Source organism: Neopsephotus bourkii, unplaced genomic scaffold (genome assembly GCF_033783945.1).
Source record: "Neopsephotus bourkii isolate Nb327-2 ecotype Australia unplaced genomic scaffold, CSIRO-AGI_Nbou_v1 NB_1825, whole genome shotgun sequence".
Classification (NCBI taxonomy): Eukaryota; Metazoa; Chordata; class Aves; order Psittaciformes; family Psittacidae; genus Neopsephotus; species Neopsephotus bourkii.
The window spans coordinates 13,165,322-13,190,000 of NW_026902298.1; the positions used below are offsets into that span (position 1 = coordinate 13,165,322).

The window sequence follows — 24,679 nt, forward strand, 5'->3', positions numbered from 1 at the left end:
AAGTAGGTAGTTACTTCTTGTCCATGCTGCTCTTCAACTAGTTCCCCAGAGCTCAGCAAATTGCAGCCAGTGTCACTCTAATTAGGACAAACAGCTTCTATTTTACTCCCAGGAATCCAAATTCAGTGTTATCAAGGCTCTTTAGAAACCATGCAGCAGCCCTCCTGGAAGTGGTACTTGTGATGCTCAGCTCAAACTGGGAAAAACTTCCATCTATAGCCTGCAGTTGTAATGCTTGGAAACCAGCCCACACCACTGGCTGTTTGAAAAGCTCAAGTGGCTGCTTGAAAAGCTCAAGTGGCTGCTTATACTCCAGCTACAGAAACAAGCAACATTGGGAACAGTCACTCTGCTATTTATTTACTTTTTGCTTTCTTCTAGGGAGGTTGAAAATATGATTGAGGCAGATCGTCCATCGGTAAGTAGTGTCCTGGGCCTCTTTTGTACACAAATAGGGGTAGGGAGAGGAGGAGCATGACATCTAGGGAAAGCTACAGCAGGAAACTATTTGGAGCCCCATGACAGCTCCTTTAGCATAAATCCCCACATTTTTTCTTCATCAAGATACTTATATTAATACTTGCTTTATATACACTATGTTCTGATTTTGTCAGAACAAAACCTTTTTGCCAAATTCGGAATCTGCTCCTGGCACAAAGGAGCTGGATGCTAAGCATTGCTTTTACCTCCATCAGTGACGCTTATTCATTTACCAGGGAGGCCTAACTGTGCCTTAAGATATTTTGTTTGTGAGATTGGCACCTCATCTAACAAAGAAAGAAGCATTTTATTTTGAGGTATATGCTTTCTGGAATGAGATCCTAATGCTAATCTGATTCAAACTATCACCCATGACAAGCTCTACGTCTTCACCCTGGCGTTTTACACATCTTTGTGGGAATATACTAGAGCTAGCAATACAATTAGTCTGGGGAAAAAAATTAGAGGAAATGCTCTTGCACGGAACTGAGCTCCATCAAACCTTGCTCAGAAGTGTTACTCTTTCATTGGCCATTATGATAACAAAAATATCTGTCCAGATCAGGTGGGATTTAATTGCCACTGCAGATATCATTGGTCTGGGGGCACAGAAGTCCAATCTCCACTACACTGACAGGTTGGGAAAAAGGAATAGTCATAGCTAAAGGTACAATAGAGACTTTATTCAAGCAGACAACGGCCCAGATAAGACGACACTGTTTGCTATGGTTTCTGCAATTTCTGTCAATATTTTGGTGGGTGCATTTTCTCTTATTTTTTGAGATTTGAAAACTGTATGAATATAGGAAATGAGGAAAAGAAATGTCAGGAAGGGCAAAAAAAAAAAAAACACTTTACCATCAGCTCTGCATAATCTGGGTAAACTATATAATTCTGTTGTTTTAAAATACTTTTATTTTATATTTTGTTTCTTTTCGTACAGAAAAAGAAAAAGGGCAAGGTGGGTATTTGTGCAATGTGCTGAGTGCCAGCAAGGCAAAGAGCATGCACAATGCATGCGGCAGGAGCAGAGTTCCTTGCTATCACGATTTCTCTGCATCTGGAAACTGATGTAGTTAATGAAAGACACTGGATAAGAGGACACTTGTAGGCGGCAAAGATTTTGCCTTCCTACACTGAAGTCTAATGAAATAGCATTAGCATCATACACCCCCTACCCCGTCACTTAAGGGGTGGCAAAAGGGTAACAAAAACGTTTCAGTTTTATAAGCTTGATTCTCTGGGTTGCTCAAACTGCTCATCACAGGCACACCCTGACACCCCCTCCTAGTGCAAAGCATCCCTTTGTCAGACACATGCTTTCTGTTGCCTAGGGCAGCTACTTCTCTTTCCTGCAGTCCAGGATTCTGCTTTCAATTCTACACAACACATTTAGGACCTTGAAAATGCAATCAGACATTTTAAGCTCAAGACAGGTTGATTGCAATTAATACTTTAGGGTAACACATTTGCATCTTGTGGCAAGATTGCAATGCACTGAACCAAAACCATTGCATGAGCTGCTTTCAGCTGAATGCTTCAAGAATTAATACAAGGAAAGAACATCTGCTTCACATAACTAACAAGCTCCCACACAAATAACTACTTCTCTGTGTAGGATTCAGATTCTGTTTGTCTTCATACAGTGTTACTGTCCTTCCTATGGAGGGGCAAGTTCATCATTTAACTGAGAATTTGAGAAGCTTATTTTGCTTAAAACAAACAAAAACCCAGCCACATTTAAACGGTGACTGGCTTTCTGAAAAGGAAAGCTAGAAGCCAGAGCCTGCACTAGTTTGCAAAGACTTTTACAGGGGTTTTTTATCACGAGGAGAGCAGTAACTTTGGAAATTCCTCGGTATTTTTTTCTTTTTTGGTTTCTTTTCTTGCATTCCCAGCTCTGGCTTCTCCAGTCACACAGGAGCTGTTGCTGCATGTGCTTTACTACAAAATGGTTGTCGCTGAATATTTTTCCTTCTACTATTTTTTGTGTAATTTCCATTTCTCTTTTGCTCTCTTTGTTCTTCTTCTAGCCTATCATATTTGTTTCTGACAGAGCCAACAGCAATAAGGAACTGAATGCAGATGAAGATGCTGGCAAAGATGGTGAAAAACCCCACGTAGATGAGAAAAAGGTTTCCGCAGCAACTGGCAAAGGGGGAAATAGGGGTTGGTCTGGCTAGCATAAAAGAATGGCTGGGGAGAGAGCAAGAATGGGGCAAAGAAATGTCCTAAAATACTTAACAGCTTTTCACGTTTTAGCACAGTTTGCATCTGGCTTATGTGGATCTAGTAAGCATGAGCAAAAAGACTATCCCTTCAGTTATTTAACTAACTGGGCTGGAAGGTTTAGTTGAAAACATATCCTGGTTGCTCTCTCACACAAGGATTCCAGCTGTGAGAGATCCCTTCCCCACAAGCAGCACAGTTCAATCCACACTTGCTCAGCTCCCTGAACTGGTACCCTCCTTACATGGGGTATATCCATAAAATGCACCTGAGAGGCTTTGAGAGCACCTGGAAATTATCACAGCCTCTCCTCATTACAAATTACACATCCCTAAACCAGTCCCCATTGGCCAGAGGAGAAAAGGATGAGTAAACCCAGAAACTCCTGCATCCTCCTCCATTCCCTTACTACCAAAGAGGATGAACATAGAATAGCACATTCAGAGCTTCTGCCTGCAGATGGGTGAGGGACATGAGATGCAACAGCAAGATGTTTCTGGCATCTGGAGGCATGAGGGATGCCTGCTTACAGGGAGTGTGCTGTTCTGCTGTGTGGCTGCCAGAGCATAAAAGTGGAAACCAGTCTTAACTTTCTTCTGCACTTAGGCAAACAAAAATTAGAACTGAGTCAACAAATTCACTCTACTTCTTTACAGAATTCCTGTAAAGCAATACTGGGGAAAGAAGGAATAGAACAGTTTCCTTTTTCAGCCTCAGAGTTTAGGCTTGCTCTTTGCATGACTCTGAGAAAGCTTCACTTTCATCTTTTTCCCCCGTTTTATGTACTGCTTGGCTCCAGCTAGACCCCCCCCATTAAGAAGAGCTCTCAAGCCCCTCTGGTCAATTCATACCCTAACAGAGCAGCTATGGAGCAGATACGCTGCTTCTGCCCCAAACTTCTCCTTCACAACGTTTTGAAACAAAAAAATCTGCTACTAAAAGTAATTATTTAGGCTTCTTCAAGAGAAAGGAGAGCAATGGGACGAAGTTAAATACTCAGCAGTTTTGTCGGAGAACACATTAAACCAAAAACAAGGGAAAGGAAAATGAGGACAACCCTTTCCTCTGAAGGCCTCCAGATTCACAAAGAGGCTCCATAGCTTGAGGGTGAGGGAGTTGTACGGGCCCTTTCCCTTCTGCTCCCTGCTGGTCTAAGGATGTCTCTCTTTACTTGTCTTTTTTCAGCGTCCTTCAACAAAAACTCGAGAGGGGAGTGAAGAAGAAAACCAGTTCAGGAATATTTTCCGACAGATTGCAGGGGATGTGAGTACAGAAATAGTCCCTGTCTCTGCCACCAAGGCAGCTGAGCCACAACAGCACCTTAATCAACTGCTTAAATCAAATCTCCTTTGAGATCTGGGGCTAAGCAAAATCAAATCAAAATCCAATTAAGTACACAGCTATCCTCATATGTACATATAAGCTATTCCCATTGTGTACAAGGGAGCCTTATTTAAATTCATGCTTTTACTTCTAGCACTACTTTAAGATGCATAAACAAGTTAGAAATGCAATGCCCTTCTGTATATGCTTAACAAGGGAAGTTAAAAGTAAAGAGACATCAAAGAACTGTACAAATCAAGAGGCTGCAAATGGGTTACAGTGATTTTTGCGTTTTGGTTTTGGGCTCATTCAGAGGCTTAAAATCAAAGGTCATTCTTCTAGTTGAAATTTAACAGGCACTATATGATAAATTCAGACCTGCCTTTTACTGCAGCCTCAAGAAAGATTTGGACTAATGTTTGTATGAACTAGAATACTCTCTAGTTTAGAGAATGTGCATGCCATACTGAAAAGTGACCAGAGACTTCATACTTTTAGCACATCTATCCATAAAATTATATGCTTAACAAGGAATGTTATAATTAATGATATTCTTACCTCACTTCCCACCAGGACATGGAGATCAATGCTGAAGAACTCAGGAATGTTCTCAATAACGTTGTAAAAAAACGTAAGTTTAAGCCTGGTTTTTCAGTAACCCTGGACAAAGAAATCTGTGCTATAATGGAACCCTCCACCCTGCAGTTGCACTCTAAAAACTATTTACAATTTCAAACTCTCAAATTTCCTAGTTAGACTTTCATGGACTTTTCACGTGAGACTTTAGCAAGCTGAGCTTTTCATAGAGATCCTCTGTATGAGTGGTCCAGTAGTGATAATGTATAAATGAGCAAATGCTGATTGGAAGCACAACACAGGATAATGCAGCATTTCTAACAAATTTAATGTCTAGTCAGACCTTTCTCCCTGTTCAGCAAACTTCAGCCTACCCACTCTGTGCTTGCTGAGTGTGCTGGAGGTTAGTAGAGTTTTACAGAGATTTTTATTGTATATAACAGGTCAAAAAAGTAATCTGCAGTTCACAATTAATAATGTTAGTTAGAAGTCTTTTCAAATTTCTCTACCACTCATGTCTTAGTGGATGAAGGAAGTAGGTTTGGCTTCTACCTTGAGTTACACCTAAAAGGAAGAAGTGCTTGATGACTTGCATGATCTTCACCTAGGATCATTTATTTCAGATAAGGACCTACGGACAGAAGGATTTGAACTGGAATCCTGCCGCAGCATGATTGCTTTAATGGATGTATCCTTTTCTGGTGAAAGAGGAGTGCTTGATACCACACTAGCCCAGTTAGGTTCTGTTTTCCACCACTACACACACATACACACAACTTAGTAAACCAGGGAAGCAGAACAGTACATTATAGTTTGTAGTGAGACCACACTGCATTCCTCTTTGACATGTTTCAACTCCAGTCATCTCAACATAAGTGTATTTGGCAGATGAAACGATCCCAAACCAGAAAACTACAGAATCAGTCAGTCTATATGATACCCTTCCTTGGGTATCAGGGACTGGACAGCCCAGGTACTCAAGCATAATTTTTAAAGACTTTTTTTTTTAACTAAGTCAACATATTTCTTGCCAACAAACTCACTATATTTCTCTTAAGTTTATAATGTATTGTACATTCCATGCAGGGCACACAGAAATGGCCTGAAAGCAAGTATAATAAAACACACAACACAATGCCACATGGGGTTACCTCTACTACAGCATCAGTTTCCCTATTTGAAATAATGCATACTTTTGAAAGAAAAAGTGCATTCAAACATAACCAGAGCAAAACTGTAACTACAATCCAGAGCCATAATAGTTGGAGCCTAAACACATTTTTGTAAGTGGCTTTAGTCAACATTTTGCTTAGTTCCCAATTTATTTTAAGCAAGGCAGAAAGAGCTTCACTCTAGGATAAACCTCAATTGTCTTAAAAAATATCAGGTAAGCTTCAGATTTGGAGGTATTTAGAAAGCTTCCACTAAAACATCCTCCTCATGCAGGTAAGAGCACCAGGAGAAAGCCTTGCTCCAGTACCAGATGTTTGCTGCTACACAAACAGCACTTCACACCCCTGAAACAAATAATACACTCAATAACCAAGGCAAATATTAGCTCAGCCAGCTCTGAATGCTAAGGAGATCCTGAACTCAGTTTCACATCCATCCCTTCACCGGTAGTTACAGACTTAAGTAATTTTCTCTTTAAAATATTGTGAGGGTTTTTTACCTGAATGTTTGCATCACAGACAGACGGCTCAGGGAGGATAAACTTCGATGAGTTTCGACATCTCTGGGACAAGATTAAAAGCTGGCAGGTATTGTTGGGATCCTCAGTGCTGTTCTTCACAGCTTCTACAGCGTAAAAAGTTGTGTAGGAAAAACAGAACTCCCTACGTATATTACAGCAAAAGAAAAGCTTTAAAAGCTGCAATAAAAAGAAAAAATTGCTTAGAAAAAGTCTCTTCTCATGCTACTCACAACCTAAGCAAATAGCTTGAAGCTCCAGGACTCATTTAAGAACTACCCTCATGAGACTAGCTTGGAGGCATACAAATTGAAGAAAGAGGATGATGGGAACTCGAATCAGGCCTCACAGATAGCTTAATTAGGACAATCAAGAGAGAGTATTAACAGACTAAACTCAAGTCAAACAAGGAGAATCTCTAGGGGAGAGCTTTTTGCTTCCCACAGCATGGATCTATGTTACATTTTGCTTTCTGACCGAGAGGAGCTCTGAGCTATAAACCGAGGCTGGCCAGCTGCAGCAGTGTAAGGCAAATGGCAAAGCCGCGAGTGCCCAAGGCACACATCCCATATCCAGTCAGCGCATACGCTCAACAGGCTGTTGAAGTTTTCCTGTTGTACTTCAAGTACAAGCTTTTTTCTGTTGTGTATTTATTGCTTTTCCTTCTTCCAGAAAATTTTCAAGCGTTACGACACGGATCACTCAGGCACCATTAACAGCTATGAGATGCGCAATGCGGTGAAAGATGCAGGTACTTCCCCCAGTGCCCAACAGCTGAAGAAACCTGATTTTGTTTTGTTTGTAAAATCTGTAGTATCCCTATAAACCTAGATGTAATGATACAGTGACATTTCATCTTCAGTGCTATTTCGGTACACCAGTTACCAGTTCATCATGGCACAGAAATAACATGGCTATTTTGTACTTTACAAAACATGAGTGATTTGACCCTCTGCTAAGGGCAGAACTACACACGGATTTGAACGCTTGCCACAGTAGAAATTCAGGTCATTTTCATTTTCCAGGTTTCCATTCTCTCTAGGAAAGTTGTCAATGTCAAAAAAAGAAATATAAATGCCTCCTGCCCTGGATTTAAAACACATTTTACAACAGCAATATCTCAGTCTTACAGGCTGCAGGGTATGCATGACCTTGCATATAGCTAACAACCAGCGGTACCCAAATCATGACAGGCCCTTATGATGCTGCAGCAGTGCCATGGCTCAGTTATAAGAGCTACCTCCTCGTCTATTTGTTTACTGTTGTGTAATTATGTTCTCATAACAACTTCCTCCTATATTTCTGTCACCAGTTCTTGCAGCTAAGCTGCAGGCTCTTTGGTGTAGGCCTCTCCTCTTCATATTCACAGCATGAGATAACTCATGTGCTATCAGCCCTCCCAGATTGTAATTTCCAAGTAAGCTCCTTACAACTGTACTTCATTATATGGAGTGGACACAGCCTGAGCCTCATCTGAGCCTGGGACCTGCCTATGGCAAAACCACTGTGGAGGCCTGACAGGCAGCAGTGCTTCCCCTGTCCCAGCTGCACCCTGTCCCTTTTCCTCTGCAGGGTTTCGGCTGAACAACCAGCTCTACGACATCATCACCATGCGCTACGCCGACAAGAACATGAACATCGACTTCGACAGCTTCATCTGTTGCTTCGTGCGCCTGGACGCCATGTTCAGTGAGTGTCTGCCTCCCCTCCTCACCCCCAGAACGCAGTCGCACTCAAGGCAAAGCTTGTTCAGAGCACTGCTGCCGGGATATAGTATTAATAGCTAAAGATATGTGCTTAGGGAACCTAAATAGGACACCCATCTCATTCACACACAAAAGAAACCACCGTGTCTCTCCTTGTGTTAGCTAAGTAAATACCTGTACAGGCTTGCACAATACGAGCACAATTTGATTTGCTATCTGGGATCATCTTTATGCACACGGTTATTTAATCTACTCCATATATTTTTGCTTCCTTGCTTCAGGGGCATTCCACGCCTTTGATAAAGATGGAGATGGCATCATTAAGCTCAATGTCCTGGAGGTAAACTACTTTACACCAGTATTTCTAACACAATGTCACAATACTAAATTCTAATGTTACTGTTCATTGCATGTGTTCTGAAGAGAGCCTGCAAGAGTTGCTCTGAAATTGCCATCCAATTGGTAAGAGGTTACAAAACCTCCCAAAAATTTTGCTACCAATTCTACATGGAAAACATCCATGATGTGCCAGCAACGGCTGCTCTGTAGGACTCCAGTTGGTGCTGAAGGGCATGGCTCTTCATATCACCTTTAAAGGGCTTCCAGAAATTTCTCAGATCTTTTTATTTTATGAGGCAATTTAAATCAAACATACTAATACGGCACTAACTGATAACAGGGTTTAACGTAGTTCTTTACTTCTAAAATCTAATTAAGACGACTTAGGAAGTTTAAGCTTAAAAGCACATCTTCTGCTAGGGAGATCATAAAAAACCCTTCCAGTTTTCCAAGGGAAAGAGAAATAGGAGCAAGAAGCCTAACAGAAACTTCCCCACTGCTACTGTGCTCCATACCAAGTGCCAGCAAGCAGCTGCCTTCCAAAATCTCTTGGAAGATGCCAGCGTGTCTTCTATCTTTAATTCCAATTCTCCTTTCCAGTGGCTGCAGCTCACGATGTATGCGTGACACTAGAGCCAGAGGCCATATTCAAGATCATACTGAAGACTTATATTTTGAGTAACTTGCTCCATTCATCCTCAAGTACAAACAACAGCATTTCCTACAGCATGTGCTTCACTCATTGAGATAAACAGTGTATGGAAAGAAGGCCTGGAAAAAGGGAAAACCACACTCCAGTAGGCAGACCAGTGTACATATTCTGTAACTACTTTGAGATTTCCCAACATTTTCCTTTGGGCAATGAGGATTAGTTTAGTGATGACTTTTGATTGATTGATGACAATCAAGCTTTTTCTGCATGGTAAAGTCATGGAGTGTGCATCCTTACTCTGCCTATGCTGACAACTGGAAGTCTTCCCTCAAATCAGACAAAACTGGGATTGTAGATGAATTGTGGAAGGGGTGTTTATTGCTACCTTGTAATGAGCTATTAACTCTTGGTCCTGCTTTTGATACTACCATGTCAGCATCCTCATAGTGGTGACTGAACAATTCACATGTGATTATGCAAGATTACATTATTAATATTATGAATCCCAAGCACTGATGTTGGTTGTTACAGATGTGGCTGCACAGGTTGGTTCTCTGCTGTGCTAGAAACGTGGGACTGCACGATCCAGGTACAGCTTGGTCTATTGCCTTTGTGAAAATACCAGGACTGAGCACTTTACTCTCATTTTTAGTACCTCATAGTAGAGATTTTAAATGGTTTTTATTGTAACTGCAGTCTCTGTAACATTATGGAAGTTGATACACATCCAAGACAAACTCTTATAGGTGTGAATTTATGCATCTATACAGACACACATCCCCTGTATCCCCTCAAAATCCTATTTCCCAACAGCATTATGTATTTCTTTATGGAAAGAGGAATCAGAGACTATGTAAGCATGACCACTTTGGGAAGATTATTAGAATATGTAAGTACAGTCAGTTTAATTGACCCCAAAATAAAATCAGCCGGATTTTGGCCTAATTTTCAGGGTTGTTGTTTTGGTTTGAAAGAAACAAGATGACAAAACACTGAGCACTCTTCCATCATTCTCTTGAATATACAGCAGCTTTTGGAGTTTTATGTCCAATGTGAAATCAGCTTAATATCTCAACTACTTGCCAGCTTAATCCTTGATATCATTAAAGAAAATAACTGAAAGGCTCCATAGGTACCAGCTTTAAGGAAGACAGGCCTTCAGAACTGGCCAATCATTGATCAATGTAAAAATGGAAGCAAAAAAGAAATGGGCAAGAAAAGGTGTGAAGAGACCAAGACTTTGTCAGAAGAACTTTTGACTTGGTTCGCTAGTAGGGAAAAGAACAACACAATTCACTATTGTAAAGCAAAACTGTAAAAACAGATTGTAGCATCCATTTGAAGTTGTTCTGGTAAGTAGCACATTTAACTGAAAGGTCACTAAGAAAACGTTTTGACTAAAAAGTCCTGCGCTGTAACTTACTCCAAAAGAGCAAGAAAATCCTATAGTTTATCTAAAGAAGAGTTCTTCTCCTTTAAGTTTTGTATTAACCCAAATCACATTTCTAAGATGACTGGAACTCTGGGAGCCCTGGGTTCAAGCCATGCGTTATCTCCACTAAGGTATTATTTTCCATACAAAAAAGAAAATTGCAGAGATGTGCTTATTTGGGATGTTTGGAGAAAAAACAAAATCTACCAGTCAAAAGATCAAAATTGGTATTTTTTAATGAAACTCAAAACTGGTCCTTAAAGTTGCAGTGAGTGAACTCCCATCAGCTCTACAGAACTTCTCTTCATAAGGGCCATGAAGCAAGAGAGTGAGTACATCATCTTTGAAGCACCCGCTGGTGCCTCCAATGTACCTGCCACACAACAAGGTGTGCGGTTCTGGCACACTGAGACAAAAACTTGCAACACTGCTGCTAGTGCTGCAGCTTCCAAGTAGCCTGTCCGATTTCATCCAGCCCTCTTAAAAAAGGAAAAAAGCCCAGAACAAAGTAAACCTCTACTGAATGCTGTGAATCATCCTATTCAAAACAAAGAAGAGTCAGACTGACAAACTGTAACAATATAGAGAACTTTTATTTTTTTATTTTTTGTCTTCTTTTTTTCTTCTCTTGCTGTGTAAAATTTTATTATTATGCTCACAATTTATACCAAAGTGAGAAAAGAAACCCATGGTCAATCTGTGCACGTGTTCTACACAGCTTAAACTGTTACATACACAATCATGTGGCTTTATTCCACTTCCATTCTTCAAGGAGACCGTTCAACTATTACAGCAAAATGAAAGTTGAGAAGCTGCCAGGTGTTGATAACAGAATATAGACCTACACAGTTCGCTCTTCCACAACTAAGTATTTTACAAACAGCAGCTGAAACCTTTTCCTTATCCTCCCTCACATACTCTGCAACTCTGGACAACTCAGACTGCTTGCATGATAATATCCTACAAGCCTGAAAACCACGATTCATCTGTACCTGTGTTTTAATTCAAAAGAAGGGGAGAACATTTTCTTAACAACACATTTTGTTTCTGGGAACCTCCAGTTTATTGTGAATTTTCAGTTATCATTTACCCATGTTGTACAGTTTGAAATGCACACTAAGAACTGCACTACTTCAAACATACTGCACAGCCAAACTCCTGCTATTTTGCAGGAGGCAGCTCATGTGCCAGTATGTTAAAGTCTGTAACCCACAGGTAAGTGACACAAGGCAAGCAGAAGCTGGGATATTTAATGCATCTTCATACCAACAGATGCAGCAGTTTTCCTTTTGTCCCCTTCCACATATAGAAGCAGCAGCAATAGGCCACAGAGTGTTTTGCACTGCCAATTAGCTGTAATTTTTCCCCTATCATTTGAAGGAGAAAGGAGAAACAACTGTTGACCAGTCCTACCATTGTCTTATTCAATACATGAGTCTGTCAGGCTGGGGAAGGTTAAGCTTTGCAGAACATGTGAACTTCCAAGTGATCATTTTATGCTACTCACACCCTCCTTTTGGAGCTCAGGCAAGGCTTGGTATGCTATGACACAAGTTCTCAAGCTTTTGAAGAGAATGATGTAACTGGTTTCAGTAGTGCCTGGTCCATTCTTTGTCTTATAAAATCATGCAATGCCTCTGAGCACTTTCTGTCTGCTGGGGAGGCTCACAGCTTAACAGACACAATGTCAATCCTGCTAGGAGGAAAATGGTGCCTTGCCCCCAAGAAGGGTCTGCCATATGGAGTCAGCCATATAGCAAGTCCAGAGCTCCTTATTTAATATTTGCCTAATAAGATAAACACAGCTAACCACAAAATAAACCTTCACTCTACTCACCCTTCCAACCACAACTTTTTACTTGCATAAAAAAAACAAACTGAAAACAAAAATAGTCCTGAAACAGGCTTCAGAGGTGCAGTACTGCTTTTCACCCAGAACTCTTCAACCAGAGGTGTATCAGCAGTCAAAACCCTAAGTTTCAAGGCTGGAGAGGATGCCACTAATGGCTACGAAGCCAGTATATTAGTTTGGCATCTCTCTTCTGCAACTGCCTCCAGAAGAAGTGAACAGCTGATAGCAAAAGCTGCACTGAATTCCAGCTGAACAAATAGGAAACCTCCCCACAAAACTCCAGAGAAGCCTGGATTTCCACAGCTGTACAACAACTTTACTGCAAATGATATCCTCAGGAGAAAGCAGCACAGCATTTTCCTCTGACCCCCTGGGCCGTTTTAAAAATTGTTCTTAATTCAGGAAACAAAATTCTATAAATGCTCATGCAGCTCTGCTATTTTCCTGCCTCTTATCCACTTTAAGATTCTTACCATAGATCTGAAATGACCTACAAAGCAGGAAAAGGCATCACAGCTAAAGCTGGATTTCCTAAGTCCAGACTTTTCAGAAGGACTCTTTTCAAGGCAGATAAAAAAGTATCACAGACTACACGAAAAGGAAGTCTGCTTCTACAAATTAGAAAAGAGTAGCCCAACAAGCAACCAGGAATGCAAATACAGTGTAGTAACTGTTCACTGCAACACCTAGTGAGAAAGATCTTCACATGTTCCTGAAAACAGATGAAAGAACGCGAAGAATCACAAGGAAGAAGTAACAAAATCTACTCTCACACACTAGTTTTCAGAATGCTTGTCCTCAGGGGACACACCTCCACACCTTCACTTCAGGCACAGTCCATGAAGGACAGCTTCAGACGTTCACATTGATTTATGCCACGCTTTTACATGCTCCCTTAGTGAGGTTCAATGAAACTCCCCAAACTACTCTTGAGTATCAGTAATTCTGGAAATGGTTTAAGTATTATGCAGTCTTCTGCTCTTAGGTCATGGAAAAAAACCCAAATACTCTCAAGACTTCAGAGCAATCCAGCCTGAGTCAGAAAACACTGACACTGCTCGGATTTCCCCAAACCTGATTCTCTCTTGAACTGCTTCATCCACACACCACAGAAAGAAAAATAATAAAAATAAACCCAAAGCACAAACACACACCCCAAAACCCAAAGCCAAACCACCCTCAAAACAGCCTGGGGTCTGAGCCACACATCTGGGATTTTGCCTGGCCACAAACAGCTAATAAAAACCCCAAATAAATCACTACAAAAGCACCGGAACCTCAGAGACTCCTATGTCTTTGAAGTAGGATGCTCCTGCACCTCATGGCTATTTTATTCCTGTCTCTCAGAAAAAAAATAAATCAATGTCAAGCAATTAAAGAGAAATGATACTTGTCCACTACAAAAAAACACACAATAGTGTGCTTCAGAGAAGGCCCCGAAGTTCCTTGATTTGATGGCAGTGGAACGTGCGCGGGCTTTCCTCAATCAGTTTCTTGGCCTAAAAAGGCTTCTTCATAGGCAAAGAATAAGGCTATAAAACTTATGTGGTCTGTTTTGGCATACCAAGCATCGAAGTAGTGGTTAAAAAGTTGCCTAGTAAAAACAGTAAGTTCAATTTGTTTGAAAAGTGTCATTTGTGAGCAGCTCAGTTTTGACACTGGGATGTTTTACCTTCTGTTACAGTTTAAGGCAACCTTGCTTCTTTTTTATTCTGAGCAGCAAGTTAGGCAAAAGTGAAGACAAAGCTCATTGCTACATTTAGCCTCATTGTTTAAAAGAGCCCTCTGCTAAATTCGTGTCATTACGGGAGAGAGGGTCACAAATGCAAGAAGTGCATTTCACTGAATTAACTGGGTGAAGTTTTCCGTCCCAAGGGACACCTGCAGAGGAATCCTAACAGGTAGAAAGAGCCTTCACCTCTGCACTGGTGTCTTCACATTAGTAGAAACAAGACTTATACCGTGTGGTATGCATTTGTTATCCTCAGCTTCTGCTTGAGAACCGTAGACTTTTAAATCCTTTAAAATCCTGCTCCATTCTTTCCAGTTGAGGTTTTGCAAACTTGATATGGCCCAAGCCAATTAAGCCAGTTCACAACAGAAACAAAACACAACTTAAGTCGATGCAGTTAGACAGGCAGTGCCTTTGCATTTCTCTGAAGTTTGCTATGCCATGAAGAAACGGAACTGCAAAGTTCAGTCACTAAGATATAAAATAAAATCAGGAATACAATTATGGTGTTGTATCAAGGTAGCAGTGGTTATTCTGGTATTTAACTAAAACAAAAGCTGACATCACTTCTTTCCTGTACATAAGGACCTGTATTTTTAAAAAGACTAAGACTGCAAACCACATGAGCAGAGCCCCATTCTGGCTGTTTTCCTGGTACTGGCATACCTCTCCAGAAAGTGTTTTCCTCCAAATAAACAAAAGGAGGTACAGTATTTTGGGCAGTTTGTCACTGTATATATTATGCCAGTTATAGCAATTTTTACACAAGGAATAAAAAATAAGTTACAATTAACATTAAAAAAAATACCTATTCCAGTTCTCCATAAAATACTTTTTTTATGAAGTAAAAATGTACACTGGGTATTCAGGTTACACTGTTACAATCTGTCATACTCCAGTTTGCAGATTTTTGTTAAAATAACCTAAAAAAATTTGATACAACATAAAACCAGACATGTTTGAGACACATAACAGGCTTCAAGCTGATTTTGCAAACATGAGAACCTATTGTAATCTAAGTTCTCAACACCCCTCTGGTCTTCCCAAGGACACTCAGACTATGCTGCTTAAAAAAATCAAACACAAAAGCAAACACAAAAACAAAAAGGAAAAACAAACAACAAAAAACCAAAGCAGACAAGAGGAGGGAATATTCTTATCTGTCAGTGAATTAAAAACTTGCAAGAATCTTCCATTTAGGCCAAGTCTTAATTGACCAGCCTTATTTCTACAGAGTGCAATATGACCTGCAGCCTCCATAACAAGGCATTTCAGCCCCACTCCACTTTTGCATTCCAAATGGGAAAAGAAAGAGGAAAGACTGGAGTAAGAAACGGATGTTATCTGGAATAATTCTGACATATAAAATTACTTCCCAATGTGGGAGGTGAACAACTTCACGAGTCAACCCTGCTGTCATCCTCAGCATGTCTTTCAATGTGTCCTACAGCATCCTAGGAAAGAAACAGAAGTCAGTTAAAAGTAGTAACCATCAAAAAAGGCTTTGTAAAAGATTCTTGAAGTGTCAGGGAATGCTGAATGATACATTTTTTGGCTTAAAGCTTCTAAAAAATACTTTTTTTTGAAAAAAAAAAAAAAAGATTGGTGCCAAGCTATTAAATTACATCTATAAAGTATCTCACATACCACATGATTTTAGGCAAATAAAAACCATCTTCTTTTCTGACTATAAAAGCATATCAAATAAACACATCATATCCACAGCCAGTGCTTAAAGAGAAATTAAGGACTCCACTCTGTTTCAAGTTCTCCAAACCCTTTTTCCACTGCGTGTATTGAAACACATTAACAAGAATATATTGCCAAGGACTAAAATGGGGATTTTGCCTATCAGTCTACAGGTAACAACCCTTCGTCCACCCAACCCCTAACCCCTTCCACATCACTTCATCCAGCTCTTAAGTCTTCTTCATTTTTCTCCCATCTGTGCCAGCATTTACTCAGAAATTTAGGCACTACGTAAAGATTGTTAGCAAAACCAACCCCATGCCAAGAACCAAAGAGCATCGGTATCCACAACAATGAAAGGGGGTAGTGATGGATAAAAACTAAGAGAATAAAAAACCTGTTTCAAGACTAATGTTTATTCAACTTAAAAATAAAATCTTCCTGCAAGAACTCAATTTAAAATTATATTTATCAGAATTTCTTTCAGTATTTCAGAATTTTACCCCTTCCATATAATATTTTATGATCAAGCTGTTTTATATTAACCATATCTCAAGTTACTATGCTTAGTTGCACTCATCTGTCACAGGCTGAATTGAACCCTACTTATCTGTGTGACTCTAACTCTAGCTATATGTAGTTAAGCCTATCAAGACTAGAAAAATTTAACTCTTTTTAAGAGAAATAGGATCAAGTCCCACGGCTGTGGTGATGTAAATTACTTTATGCTGCCAAATACAACCACGTTAATTCAACCACATACCTGCTTGGAACTTTTCTTGGAAGTAAAGAAAGCATCACAGTTCTTCCAACGACATTTTAGGGTCTGAAAATTTGGGTTGGTGTGGTCAGTTAGCAAGTGTTGTTTCAGATGGTCCACAACTCCAAAGATCAGTGAGCATCCATGCCACTGGCAGAAAAAAAGAAAACAGAATAAGCCAGGAAAAAAAGAATTTTAGCTAATTATTTTCTTCTTGCTGCTTCGCAATATTCTACCAAAACTGTTCACACACATGCCACCTCTTTTTTAATCTTCTTATTTCATTTCCATTCTCTACTTACATGAAAAGTCTCTATTGCTTTAATTGCACCTTTACAGAGATTCTTCCTGCCTCTAGCCAAGCCTAGATCATCAGCAAGAACGGCAGGAGGAACACAGGAACTAAACCTTTACAAGATTTAAGCTTACCTGAGACAGAGACATTGGGAATTTAATTAAACTTATTTAGCAGAGTAAATCAGCTTTTGTATGTCATTCAGCTGAAGTTTTTGGTTTTAAACAGTTACAGGTCACTATCTTTAAAGTTTCCTGAAAGAAATTTAAGATGCTACTATCAGTCTGCCCCAAAGCATACACCTATACTAAAGACCATGAAAAGTGGAACTAGAGATATATATTTACATTTTAAAAGTATCTATGCATTTTAAAACATTATTGAACTATAATAACTATGCAGGACCGAGTTGTGACCTTCCCCAGAAAATTAGTCTAAAAACTGTAACAAAAGAAGGCTAAAAACAGATCGCTTATTACCCAACAACGATAATTCTGCATCAGATTAAGCCTCACAGCTCTGACACTGCCATCATAGCATCCAGTGTAGATCTGTAAAAGAAACATCTATGGATAAGGAAGCTGGGAATAATAGGGAAAAAAGTTGAATCTGGAAGGAGGCTTCAGTGTAGAGTACATGAGGTAAACAACAATAAAATCTCAACATGCAAGGCTTCTAAATTTAAAAATGGATCTAAGCTAACGGAGATTTACAGTCATTGTTTACAAAAACTTACTAATGAATATGAAAATGTTTCCGGAACTTCTGTTGTCTACAGTGTCGTAACAGTTCAGAAAAACTTCAAAATACAGTGTTACTAATAAACTTATTTAATGACTATTTTAAGCAAGTCATTTACCCAGAAGTGATTCTGAAACCTACCTTGCAGGGCAGATGCATGAAGAAACCTGTGCACCTAAACCAGTCTCATACCTTTGTTTCGGTTCTACCAAAGGTTACTAGAGATTTGACTGTGGGTGAAGTTCTTCTCTAGCATATATGTGACTCTCTTGAGCAAAAGTCAAACAGGACTGATGCTTGAGAAGAGGGAATATTTTACTGTTTCTAAACTCTTCACTGCAATCATCACTATAAATAGAATTATTGTTTTAAGACTATATCAAGCTAGAATTAATTTTTCCCCAGACAATTACATTACATAGATACAGAGCTGTAACAGCAAACTGATTTTTGCCTGACATTTTTAAGTTCTTCTTAGTCAGACAGCAGATTGATTCCATTATGTGAAAAAATTATACTATCCTATACATGCATGTGGAAATTACAACCTCCTATTTGAGACCAGTGAAAAGAAGGAAGTTACCATGCTCTTATGGATGGTCATACACATAATCATATCTGTGTGGCCTCCATAGACTTGCAAGCGGTCGTGTGACTTGAAAAAAAACAGAAACAGACTTTAATCACTTGACAGTTAATCATTTTTCACAGACATGAAAATGGCAATGCTTCTGAGAGCAGTTTTCTGGGTAGCAACTAAACTCCTCTGGTGGATTCCAAAGTTTCCAGCCACCATGAAAGTTCACTTTTGCTTACATTGCTTCTTTAACTCTTTTTGTCCAACTAAGCACTTGATCTCCCAGCAGACAAAACTAACATTTCCCCACTGTTCTGATTTGTCATTGTCTGAAGATAACCCAGGTTCTAAAAATAATGGTTTAGGTTATAATATTTAAAATCTATGTATTTTGGCTGGTGAGACAACTATATATTCTGAGTAATAGGAAAGAGAGCAATGGGCCCAAGATCAGCAAGCATACAGATTACATCTATTTGACTTCAAAATTAGTAATGCATATTAGGTACATGTCATCATAAGCATCTATTTTCTTACCTGTAGTTCATAAACACGAACAAATTTATCCAGACATGCTGTCACCATCACTTTCCCAAGAATGTTTACAACCGTTACCGCATGGTTATGGCCTTTATAGATCCGTACTAGCTCTCCAGTCTGCATCAAGGAAAAGCAAAAAGCAAATAGGTAGTTGTTGCTTTGAGGGTTTTTGTCTGGGTTTGTTTCTGGTTTGTTGTTGGAATTTTTAACAACTAAAAACATTTTCACCTAGCCTACATAGAGTAGCTAGCTTCAGTGTTCACTACTCAAAAAATGGAAACACTATTAGACTTTCAGTTGCTGTTAAGGTACTTTCAGATTATGATCAAATATGACTTACCCTTTTCTTTGCCCATGTTAACTCGGAGCCATTGAGTACAATAGAAATGCACGCCACCATAAAAACTATCTACTTTTCTTTCCATCATTAGCCACATGTTCCCACCTACCCTGCAACTAGTACTATTCTAGTGGTGATACTAACAGTATTTAGTCACAAGGATCAGTGAGCAAATTTAGCTAAATACATAGAAATACACTTTTTATTGTTTTTTTTCAATTAAAATTTACCTCTGATAAGTTTCTTAATCTAACTTATTGTATAGCTACCCGAATGCTTCTGCTAGCACAGGAAAAAGATAGTGCAAATGAAAAAGAGAGAGGCAGGTGAGTGACAAAGCGTTCAGGACAGTATACCAGCTTTTGAACCAACTAGTTTGGAACACTGTGTTCAAGCTTTTCCTGTAATAACAGAACTCTCCCCCCACCAGGATATCTCACATGACTTTGCTCTGAACCCTTCCTACATTATCAGCATGTTTGTAGTAATATTTGTATTAATATTTGTAGTAATATTTTTTATCCCCAGATAAAAAAGCACTGCACATTGTATTGTAAGATTCTGCATGTTTATGTATCCTTTTCATGCCTCTTTAGTTAGCTATAATGTAGTCACATTAACAAAATCTTATGTCTTTACTTTTCTGGACGCTCCAGTCAGTCAAAGATTCTGGAAACAATGACTTTATAGCACAGGAATTCACTGCCTTAACAAAAAAAGTCATTCCAGCTTTATAGGTGATACTTACATGAATATTGTGGGCATGTACAGACTGATCACTGGAGCCACTGAATACCAGATCATTCACAACCTTACAAAAAAAAAAAAAAAATTAAGTATTATTTCTGTAATAGACACAGAAACAGGCAAGTAAAGCATTAAGACATTCACTTTAAAGTTGCACTGCAGTATTTCCTAAATTTGACAAACTTAAAATCAGTGGAGAATATGGAAACAGAATAAAGCACACACTGAGTTCTTTACATAAGAGCTAGAAAATGTACTGTAGTATCCTAATGATGATTTGTGGCATTTCACAATTGACACCAGAAGTTGTTAAACTTGCAGCCCACCAGGTTAACTCATCTTTCCTGTAGGCTAGTCTTAGTGCCAGCTCAGCAGCAGATCAGCGACCAAATAAACCGAATGCAGAATGTTGCTTTGCACATGCACAATAAAGCTCATTGTTTCCTAGTAATTTTGGATGTGCTGTGTGCTTATACACTGGTCACATAAGAAAGTGCTCCTGGAGAGTACTAATCCAGAAAAGAAGTTTAATAGACCCATCATGGATCAAAAAGGGACCACAGTCTGCTGCCATGTGAGCAGGACTAGGATAATTCACAGGGTAAAAAGGTTGTGCCACTGCACTGTAATATCTTTACAGTTTATGGAAGCCATCCCCTATCTGTGACATGATAGCAGTCACAGCAAAGCCGTCAGGAAAGCATTTCAGTTCCATCTTATAATCTCAGGAGCCAGAAACCTGTATATAAGTGTTAGTGCTTCTTCTATTAAGAGAATACTTCTCTAGAGTTACATTTTTTCCAGCTTCCTCTGATGTTTGCCTTAGGGTACCTGAAAACCTTTTCCACAACTTTTCTTCTACTGGCAAATTCACACTTCAAGATTCCCTGAATCTTTTAACATGAAATAAACATGCCTCCTACAGACACAGCCCTAAGAGTTCTGTAGGAAACATGAGATATGGCAGAGAGCCAGAGACAATTTCTCTTCCAGTTTACTTAGCTTTTATCATTAAAATCCTTTATTTCCTACCACAATCTGCTCACTATTAGATGAGGAACTAAAAAAAACAAACGTAACATTTTAAGCTGTCATTGTCAAAAATGTATTTTCAGAGACACTTACCTTCATACAGAGGATAGTCTTGCTGTGACCTTCCAGGGTTCTGAGAAGCAGCCCGTTCCGCGCATCTCGCACACTGATGGTGCAGTCATAGGAGCCCACCACCAACAACTTGCGTGCTCCTTCCTGAGCTGTGGCTAGACAGCTCACTGCTCTAGGGCCATGGCATTCAAAGGTATCAACCTGCTTGTTGTTCTGTTGGGTGAGGAAAAAATTGTTGTTTGAGAATTAAAACTTTTTTATGGCACTGACTTGACCACCAAGTTCTTTCTGTGCTGTACTTGTTATAGCATCTGATTTCAGTTTAGTAACACACCATTTCAGCAGCAGTAAGAGTTGCAACTGAACAACTAACTTTCCAAATCAAGGAAATAACTTTGATGATCAAGAAAGGAAGATTCACAAATAATCTGTGTCAGAAAACTGTCATGATACATGACTGGTAGGCCAGGTGGCACCTTAAGGGATAACATGACAACAACACAGCAGCTAAGAGAAAGATACCTGAAGGGGAGATGGGACAGCTTTATGCACTGACAGAATAAAGGACCAAAAGGGGTCAACAGTGACCATTTATACGAAAATAGTTTAATCACAAATACACTTGCTACTCAAGAAAAAGAACAGAAAGAAACACAGAGTGAAGAGAAACAGCACTGCAAGAGGCTTTTAACTGCCAATATTTAAAGATACTAACCTTTATGCTGAAAGTAACCACATTGCCATTTGCAAGGCCTGCAAAAAGGATCCGCCATCTACTGTGTAAACAGAGCACTCGATCTTCCAACTTAAACTGTTCCATACACTTTTTGGTCTGACAATAAAAAAGAAGTATTTAAAGCTATTAACTGAAAACAATTCAGGGAAAAAAGCCTGAAGTGAATGATAATCTGCACCTACAGCTCATATGGGTTTTGAAGGGTTTTTTCATTTATATTTGCAGAGAAACAAATAAAAATGCACATTACACTGCGTGTTAACCAACACAGAGTTTGACTACCTTGATATTGTAACAGTTGATAGTGTGGTCGCTTGAGCCAGTGTAGAGTGCAGCATTCTTCCCATTTGTCTGAGTGACTAGGAGGCAGTTCACTTTTGAAGTATGCCCTTCAAAGATGGCCACACACTTCCTGCTCTGAAAAGGAAAGCAGAGGGTCTAACATAAAAGCCCATTATACCTCTCAGGATCTGCGCCTGACTGAGTAGGGTAGGACAGCTAACAAAAGCAGGACACGTGCAGCAATCTACCTCCCCATACTCCTCTCAAAGGGAGAAGGGGTTGGGGAGGGGGAGAAGTTTGAAGAGTAGCGTAACAAAATTAGGTACCTTAAAAAGCAGCTGCTTTCGTAATTACATAGTAAGGCTTTACAAAAACAGAATTGCAACCTTGTGACTGCAATCAACGTAACACCCACCATTCAAGATATTCACCACACCAAAACATTCCCAACACCTTACTTACAACCAGATTGTAGGCACAAACAGTTTTGTCTGCTGAGCAAGTATACAACAAATTCCCAAAAATCTGAATAGCATTCACTGCAGCCAGGTGTCCCTCAAAGCTTCCCTCTGTGGGTTCTTCATCTTCACCTGGCTCTGAAGACACTTCTGTAGGGCAGACACATGTGTACTTTGATTATGGGAACACATGCAAACACATCGCTGCTGTTTGTATTAACAGTAGAACTATTGCATGGGCTTAGCACCTGTGGGTTTCTGGTGGAGCCTGTAAGTGGCAAAAGGCAATATAAAATGCCAGAAGGACCATTTATATGATGTTAAATGCAGAAAGCTCTTTACAAATAGCAAAAGGATTATATTATTGTTTGTCCTACAGCTCTACAGAGATTGTGGAATAGAAGTGTTTGTGTGGGAGGACACAGGGGTATGCAGAAGAGTCAAGGCACACAGCAATTCAATGAGACCTAGTGAGTATGCATCACTTCCCACTTCAGTTTTTAGCGCTGGTTTTTATCTTCAGGACAAAATTTCCCACTGGAAGCAGTTTCACCAAGACAACTCAAAGTCTTGCAAAATACTATACACAAATTATCACAAGAAAAGGTTAAAAGATATACCTGATGAGTTCTTTGATCCTCTTAGCGATCCTATGGAAGTCTGCATCTCAGACATACTGCAACACAGAAATAAAGAGCAGCGAGATTAGACTTTGCATGTTCATTTGCAGACAAAATTTTGGTGCAAATAACACCCCAGAATACAAGACTCTGCACTTAGTAGAAAACAGGCTCTAACAGATAAGCTCAAAACCAAACTTTCCACAGAGGGCAGCCTTGTTCTTATATTAATTAGTAGGTAACAAGACATATTTATTTGTTGGACCAAAAAAAGCAGATTTGTTTTCCATTTTCCCTCATTTCACTACCAAAGTTACTGATGCTGCCAGACTTTCTGAATAGAAAGTTAAAAAAAAAAAAAACAACGCCCTAAAGAAAAGAAGATAGGTCTCTTGTAACTATTGTATAATGCTTTTACTTTTGAGAGACCTGCAGTAATCTCACCTTTTCCCATCGTCCCTACAATTTGTGCCAATCTCACTGGTAGAGGTCACTTCATCATAACCTGAGCAAGACACATGCAGGACTGCTTGATCCATAGAGCCACGTGACTGCATCTTTGAGGGACTGTCTGGTTTCTCATCTCCAGACTCTGATGAACCAACATCAACCACCTCATATTGGGGTGCTGGAAATTCCACTAGTTCCAAAGAAGCATCACTGTCATTCTCATCTTTGTTTCTTGCCGTGTGAGCAGTAACTCCATCCTCCTGTCTTGGAGGAGTGGATGTAGTAACTTTATCTCCTTTAGGAACCTTTCCACCCTTGACTTTCCGGACAGGCTTAGAGTCAATTATATCCTGCTCTGTATCACTGTTCTCTGGCACATGAGCTGCCCTCAGAGTTTTCTTCTTCCTTAACTTTCTCCGCCTTCTGTTTCCTTTTTCTGCTGAAACTACAGCAGTTGCCATCTGTTGTTCAGATGGTTCTGCTGACAATTTGGGGGGTTTATCCACTGGCATTTCTAGAAGGGCCGAATGCTTTGGAAGAGAAGTGCTACACTGATCCAGTAAAAAGCTTTCAGTCACTGTATCTTTTGCTTCTCTCTTGCTGAAATCAGACAGTGAATAAGAAGGGTTTTCAGGAAGTCCAGCTTCTCCGCTGTCCACAGCAGGCTTGTGTACATCTTGATTAGATTGTTGGAAACAAGCTGCCAGCTCTGATAGGGATATGGTTGCAGAGATAACTGGATACACTGAAGTTTTCTGGTTGGTCTCTTCTAAAGAAAATAGAAAAGTGTTATATTCAATCCGTACAGCAATAAATATGCAAAATTGTTTTCCCTGATTTTTCTGTTTATACTTAATTGTGCATGTTAAGTATGTATTTCTAAATGTTGAAAGCTACTCATGCACATGCAGATCTGCTATTTCAGTCAGCTATCCAGGCTTTAAAAAAAACATACCTGGGGAATAAAACTGTGTATCCAGAAGAAGAGGAACAGGGCACATCATTCAAGCTGCTGGCTAACTACAGGACTTCTGACAATCAACCTTTAGTGAATCCTACGCAGTCAGCTTAAGATGCTACCACCCGTCACTCTGTGCTCCCTTACCAGCTGTTCGCCACTGCTGTAGGTCTGGTATTAACCAGTGCATGCTTAATACGCCTCAGCTGCTCCATGACACTTCTACTTAACCCATTGCATTAGTTATTTCTACCAATTTACTTGAACCTAACTCAAGGTAGATGAGTCATGCACAACCCACTCTGCAGTATCATACTTTCTATCCAGGGAATGGCAGCACTGTAGGACAGAGTAAGCTTTGTCTGTTTATC

At 39.7% G+C, this 24,679-nt stretch overlaps 2 protein-coding genes across 7 annotated transcripts in view; one reads left to right on the forward strand and one right to left on the reverse strand.

Annotated features, from left to right (window-relative positions):
• Window positions 1-9,940, forward strand: part of CAPN3 (calpain 3) — a 32,503-nt gene extending 22,563 nt beyond the window's left edge. For 2 of the 5 annotated variants that reach the window (XM_061343712.1, XM_061343714.1), the window contains 11 exons: window positions 382-418; window positions 1,424-1,441; window positions 2,514-2,615; window positions 3,895-3,972; window positions 4,606-4,663; window positions 5,232-5,296; window positions 6,300-6,368; window positions 6,971-7,049; window positions 7,871-7,987; window positions 8,286-8,344; window positions 8,944-9,940. In XM_061343712.1, coding sequence (XP_061199696.1) covers window positions 382-418; window positions 1,424-1,441; window positions 2,514-2,615; window positions 3,895-3,972; window positions 4,606-4,663; window positions 5,232-5,296; window positions 6,300-6,368; window positions 6,971-7,049; window positions 7,871-7,987; window positions 8,286-8,344; window positions 8,944-8,970 — 709 coding nt within the window. In that variant the 3' untranslated portion in view covers window positions 8,971-9,940. Of the gene's footprint in view, window positions 1-381; window positions 419-1,423; window positions 1,442-2,513; window positions 2,650-3,894; window positions 3,973-4,605; window positions 4,664-5,231; window positions 5,297-6,299; window positions 6,369-6,970; window positions 7,050-7,870; window positions 7,988-8,285; window positions 8,345-8,943 lie in introns of those variants that run through there. The other 3 variants (XM_061343713.1, XM_061343715.1, XR_009723953.1) reach the window with 3 other exon arrangements.
• Window positions 9,941-11,146: 1,206 nt separating this feature from the next.
• Window positions 11,147-24,679, reverse strand: part of ZNF106 (zinc finger protein 106) — a 40,587-nt gene continuing 27,054 nt past the window's right edge. Inside the window, exons 12-23 of one of the 2 annotated variants that reach the window (XM_061343699.1) lie at window positions 23,344-24,119; window positions 22,901-22,958; window positions 22,285-22,430; window positions 21,823-21,957; window positions 21,520-21,636; window positions 20,826-21,017; window positions 19,702-19,764; window positions 18,611-18,730; window positions 18,080-18,151; window positions 17,235-17,306; window positions 16,464-16,610; window positions 11,147-15,465 (exon numbers count right to left, since the gene is read on the reverse strand). In XM_061343699.1, the coding sequence (XP_061199683.1) occupies window positions 15,409-15,465; window positions 16,464-16,610; window positions 17,235-17,306; window positions 18,080-18,151; window positions 18,611-18,730; window positions 19,702-19,764; window positions 20,826-21,017; window positions 21,520-21,636; window positions 21,823-21,957; window positions 22,285-22,430; window positions 22,901-22,958; window positions 23,344-24,119 (1,955 nt within the window). In that variant the 3' untranslated portion in view covers window positions 11,147-15,408. Of the gene's footprint in view, window positions 15,466-16,463; window positions 16,611-17,234; window positions 17,307-18,079; window positions 18,152-18,610; window positions 18,731-19,701; window positions 19,765-20,825; window positions 21,018-21,056; window positions 21,281-21,519; window positions 21,637-21,822; window positions 21,958-22,284; window positions 22,431-22,900; window positions 22,959-23,343; window positions 24,120-24,679 lie in introns of those variants that run through there. The other variant, XM_061343700.1, reaches the window with a different exon arrangement.